The following is a 6000-nucleotide window of genomic DNA, read 5'->3' as shown; positions in this document are numbered from 1 at the left end:
AATCCTCTTGTCCTGCATAGCGGAGGGGGACTCTGAGTAATATGGCCAAAAATCACAGCCGTAAGTGGCAGCGTTTTCCTAAAATCAATATACAGAACAACAGGAAGCGTTCAAGATCAGACTTTTAGTAATATAGATTCTGCTCGATCATCAAGTTCCTTCTGGATGTAACCTTCTGGATGTAAGCATCCCAAATAAAATAGCAGTTTGGTAGACAGAATAATAGTTATTGCTGAGAGCTGCATTGTGCGGAAAGGATGGCTCTTATGGAAAGTTAAAGCCCTGTCCCACTGTACAAGTTCATTCAAAGAGTTCTCCCGAGTTTGCCCTGATTCGAACTCGGAGATTTACGGTAATGGTTGCTCGCAGGTACTCGGGGCTCTCGTGGACGAGTCTTCCCGAGCTTACCGCATTTCCCGAGTACCTGCCGTTAGAGTTACGAGCCGCTAAGAGACGTCCCCGAGCTCCGACGTACCCGCTACGTTCATTCTGTGTGCTTACCACGAGTTCGATTTTTTTTTACCTCGGGAGAGCACTTGAATGAACTCGTACAGTGGGACAGGGCCATTAGACAGGTCTTGCTTGTGCAATACTCTCTCATGTCAGGTCACACTAAAGTAGAGAACTTGATTCCACTGCACAAAATTCTGAAAATAGACTTGAACAACATTTTGTTAGATATCACTCATACAATGAAACAAATTACCAGATTAAAACACAAAGTATCATAGTCAAAAACTTTAGAATGAAACAGTGCATTTTGTAAACCCAAAGGCTAAATCGGTAACACTCCACCAGTGAAAGCACTACAAGAAATATTACAACATGTCTTTGGTTTCTAAATTATAATTTACAGTATGTCACAGACTCCCTCAAATGTACTCTACTTCATGGTAATAGTTTGACTGAACATCTATCACTTCTACATTCATAAGTGATCAATAATTTTCTTAAAACAATTCTTAAGTTATTGCATTCAATGGAATTTGATGTTAACATTTGTATAACAAGTTCTTGACTTTTCAAAACAAAAGCATAAGGACATTCATTGTGAAGAACGGGTGGCTAAGGTTCATCAATGTGCAGATTTCAGTAGCTCTGTGAAATTTTGAAGCTCCCAGACACTGGTCGAAATCCTGGAAAAAGAAAACACGTCAGTGATGTTCACTGGTAGAGTAACCTTGTGTATCCAACAGTACCATATATATTAACCATTTTAACCCCCCCTCCCATTCCCATATGCCCTTTGTCCTGTGCTGCCTCCAGTACCAGAGTGGTGCCATGCACGAACTGGAGGAACAGCACCTCTGATTCTGCTTGTGTAGCTTACAACCTGACAATAGGAAGATTGGATTATCCAATTTTAAGACATAAAACAACTCCCACCCCCCCCCCCCCCCCCAGCCTTTTCCCCTAGCCTTTCCCCTTTTCCTATGCCCCACCATGGTGTGTATCAATTTCTCCCACTATCATATGAATAAAGACTGGATAGACTTGGCTTGTACTCGCTAGAATTTAGAAGATTGAGGGGGGATCTTATAGAAACTTACAAAATTCTTAAGAGGTTGGACAGGCTTGATGCAAGAAGATTGTTCCCGATGTTGGGGAAGTCCAGAACAAGGGGTAACAGTTTAAGGATAAGGGGGCAATCTTTTAGGACTGAGATGAGGAAAACATTTTTCACACAGAGAGTGGTGAATCTCTGGAATTCTCTGCCACAGAAAGTAGTTGAGGCCAGTTCATTGGCTATATTTAAGAGGGAGTTAGATGTGGCCCTTGTGGCTAAAGGGATCAGGGGGTATGGAGAGAAAGCAGGTACAGGATACTGAGTTGGATGATCAGCCATGATCATATTGAATGGCGGTGCAGGCTCGAAGGGCCAAATGGCCTACTCCTGCACCTATTTTCTATGTTTCTATCCTACCCCATTTTCCCCGTGCTCTGGCACCATATTTCACCACTCATCTCACCTTTTCTCAGTTTTGTATTTTCATCTCTCGCCTTTGGCCACCCTTCTTCCAAGCAAACCAGTCCTTGCCCTATCCATCCATCACTTGCCAGACTTTGTCCTGCCCCCCCCCCCTTCCAGTTTTCTCTCCCCTATTTCAAGTAGCCTAAAAGGTTGTGTCCTGAAATGTTGTCTGCCATTCCCTCCACAGTTCCTAAAGCACTTTCATTTGCTCAAGATTCCAGCAACTACAATACATACATTGTTTCCATTACCTAGTCAGTAAATTACAAACAACTGGATACATACTGACATTAAAACTCCTTTAAAGTACACTTAACCATTAAACCAAGACAAACTCTGACTACCATCTGTAACTCAGTGGAACTGATCTGATCCATGTTGAATCCCAGAATATTCATAAGACACCTGGACTAGGATCACAGAACTCTCCACAGAAAAAAACTTCAAAGCAGCAATTTACCAAAGAACCAAATATGTGTCTATTAACTTTACAATTAGTACAATATTGGTCCCTGTCATAGTTGGTATCTACAGGTAGAACTTGCAGCAAAATGTAGACACAAGGAACTGCAGATGCCGGTTAATACACAAAATTTCACAAAGTGCTGGAGTAACTCAGCAAGTCAGTCAGCGTCTCTGGAGAATATGGATTGGTGATGTTTTGGGCCAGGATGCTGGCCCAAAACATTTCTATAGCTTCATCATGTGATGAAGCTATAGAAATGACCCAGCCGAAAACATTGCCTATCCACGTTCTTCAGAGATGCTACCTGACCCTATGATACTCCAGCACTTTGTGGCAGAACTTGCAAAAATTCTGTTAAGGGCCCATCATCTTTCGCTGGAGTGTCTTACTGTCCTCGCCTACCCAAAGAGAAATAATTAATCTAAATAAAAGTACCATTGTCTTCCGTTTACTCCAAGTGCTGAATATTTTAATGCGTAATAGTTTTCATTTAAAAGCCTTTACCTTCCAAAAGCATTAAGGAGAGCAACAATATCTTGGCGTGTCAGGTGGAATCTTTGAGCTGGACCAGAATCTGATAAACTGTTTATCTGCTTCTCTGAAAAAAGGATCTTCAGTGCAGTTCCCAATCCTTGTACCTAAAAGAATGATGACACACAATAATATCTCCTGGCCACAAGTGAGGGATAATGCTATTTTTTTTGTCAACATGAGGTTTTCTACTGACCTGAAGTTTGCCCCAAAGTCTGCACTTGAAGCAACCAATGCAATCCATTATTCTCGAAATATTTTTGAAATGCAGCCGAAATTCTTCCTTTAGTGAGAGAAATGCAAATTATCTTGTTAGATAAGAACATAGTACAGCCCAGCACAGGGGCAGGCGCTTAGGCCTACAATGTCCATGTCAAACCTGATTCATGTTGAACTAACCTCTGCCTATAGATGTTTCATATCCTGCCATTCCCTGCATATCTATGGGCCTATCTAAAAGCCTCTTAAACGTAACTATCGTATTTGCCTTCGCCAACACGTTCCAAACATCACCACCATGTTTTTTAAAAAAACCCTGCCCAGCAGATCTCAATCTTTCCCACTCTCACTTTAAAGCAAGTCCTCTAGTCTTTCCCATTTCCACCCTGGGAATATGGTTTTGATTGCGTATCCTATCTATGCCTCTAATAATTTTATATCATTCTCGATACCCCTTCGGCCTCCGAGGGTCCAATGCAAATTTGTCCAACCTCTCTTTATGGGTATTACTCTCTAAAACTAGTGGGCAAAATTAGGGCACATGATACTGGGGGTAGAGTGCTGACATGGATAGAGAAGTGGTTGGCAGACAGGAAACAAAGAGTAGGGATTAACGGGTCCCTTTCAGAATGGCAGGCAGTGACTAGTGGGGTACCGCAAGGCTCAGTGCTGGACCCGCAGCTATTTACAATATACATCAATGATTTGGATTAAGGGATTCAAAGTAACATTAGCAAATTTGCAGATGACACAAAACTGGGTGGCAGTGTGAACTGTGAGGAGGATGCTATGAGAATGCAGGGTGACTTCGACAGATTGGGGGAGTGGGCAGATGCATGGCAGATGACATTTAATGCGGATAACTGTGAGGTTATCCACTTTGGTATCAAAAACAGGAAGGCAGATTACTATCTAGATGGCATCAAGTTGGGAAAAGGGGAAGTACAACGGGATCTGGGGGTCCTTGTACAGCAGTTAATGAAAGTAAGCATGCAGATACAGCAGGCAGTGAAGAAAGCGAATGGCATGTTGCTCTTTATAACAAGAGGAATCGAATGCAGGAGCAAAGAGGTCCTTCTGCAGTTGTACAGAGCACTAGTAAGACCACACCTGGAGTATTGTGTGCAGTTTTGGTCCCCTAATTTGAGGAAGGACATTCTTGCTATTGAGGGAGTGCAGCGTAGGTTTACAAGGTTAATTCCCGGGATGGCGGGACTGTCATATGCTGAGAGAATGGAGCAGCTGGGCTTGTACACTCTGGAGTTTAGAAGGATGAGAGGGAATCTCATTGAAACATATAAGATTGTTAAGGGCTTGGACATGCTAGAGGCAGGAAACATGTTCCCAATGTTGGGGGAGTCCAGATCCAGGGGCCACAGTTTAAGAATAAGGAGTAAGCCATTTAGAACGGAGATGAGGAAACACTTTTTCTCACAGAGAATGGTGAGTCTGTGAAATTCTCTGCCTCAGCGGGCGGTGGAGGCAGGTTCTCTGGATGCTTTCAAGAGAGAGCTAGATAGGGCTCTTAAAAATAGCAGTCAGGGGATATGGGGAGAAGGCAGGAACGGAGTACTGATTGGGGATGATCAGCCATGATCACATTGAATGGCGGTGCTGGCTCGAAGGGCCGAATGGCCCACTCCTGCACCTATTGTCTATTGTCTAAAATAGGTAGCGTACTGGTAAATCTCTCCTGCACTCTCACCAATGCCACCGCACCTTCCTGTATTGGAACATCATACTCCAAAGGTGGTCTAACCAGAGTTTTATAAAGATGCAACACGACTTCCCCAGTCTTGTACTCAATGGCCTGACTGGTGAAAGCAAGCATGCTTCTTTACCTCTATCTACTTGCCATTTTCAGTGAGCTATGGACATGGCTCCCAAGAACTCTGTAGATCATTGCTGTCCAATTTTACCTTCCATTTTGCATTCGACCTTCCAAAACACAACCCTTCACACTTGCTTGGATTAAAATCCATCTGCCATATCCTCTTCCCATTTCTGTAGTTGATCTATGTCCCTCAGGATACTTTAACAGTCTTCCTCACTGTCCACAATACCACCTATTTTATTATCATCTGCAAACTTTCTAACCAGTCCATTTACATTTAAATAGTTTACAACAACATATGACTCGGCACAGATGCCTGCGGAACTCCACTAAATGGTGCATTTCTATCACAACCTTCTGTCTGCTATATGCAAGCCAGTTCTGAATCCAAAATACCAAGTCATTGTGAACCCCATGCATCTTCTGATGCAGAAATCAAATATTAGAAAGCACAGCAAAATAACTTTTTTTTAAACTGTCCTTCAGCTTTTACTGCAGGTGAGGGGTGGTTCGATTGGCAGGTGGGTGGAGTAAATGACAAAGGCTCGATGTGAAATTGAGCCAAAAAGGTGTAATTTAAGGAGAGGAATGAAATGTAAGGATGGGGAGGAGGGATGGAAGGGGATTGGGGATGGGATAAAAGGGAAAACTATGGGACTTAAATGGGAGACTGTATGAAGATGTGTCAGGATGACTGGGGTGATGGGATAAGTGTATCAAGGTGGTTGTGGGGGGGGAGGGGGCAGGAGTGAGTGTGTGTGTGGGTGGGGGGGTTATTACTTGAAATTGGGAAATTCAATGTTCTTACCGGACGATTGCAAGTGGAAATGTTCTGCACACCTCAGCTCCAGCACTTAATTTTCCTTCTATTGCCATTATCTCCTTCTCTATTAACACTCCTCCACAGCCCAGATTAACTCTCTCCTAAATGGCATCAACAGCCTTTGAGTCACCTATTCACTCTTGGCCTCCATGCAA

General features: G+C 43.1%; 1 protein-coding gene across 1 annotated transcript in view; it reads right to left on the bottom strand.

Moving 5' to 3' along the window:
• Nucleotides 1–727: 727 nt before the first annotated feature.
• ero1a (endoplasmic reticulum oxidoreductase 1 alpha) overlaps nt 728–6000 on the bottom strand; it is a 40936-nt gene continuing 35663 nt past the window's right edge. The window contains exons 14-16 of the mRNA XM_033027281.1: nt 3166–3252; nt 2943–3076; nt 728–1136 (exon numbers count right to left, since the gene is read on the bottom strand). Of these exons, the coding sequence (XP_032883172.1) occupies nt 1076–1136; nt 2943–3076; nt 3166–3252 (282 nt within the window). The 3' untranslated portion in view covers nt 728–1075. The remainder of the gene's footprint in view (nt 1137–2942; nt 3077–3165; nt 3253–6000) is intronic.

The sequence above is a fragment of the Amblyraja radiata genome, chromosome 9 (genome assembly GCF_010909765.2).
Source record: "Amblyraja radiata isolate CabotCenter1 chromosome 9, sAmbRad1.1.pri, whole genome shotgun sequence".
Classification (NCBI taxonomy): Eukaryota; Metazoa; Chordata; class Chondrichthyes; order Rajiformes; family Rajidae; genus Amblyraja; species Amblyraja radiata.
Note: the sequence above shows the minus strand (reverse complement) of the source record. Positions and strands in the feature narration are given on the sequence as shown.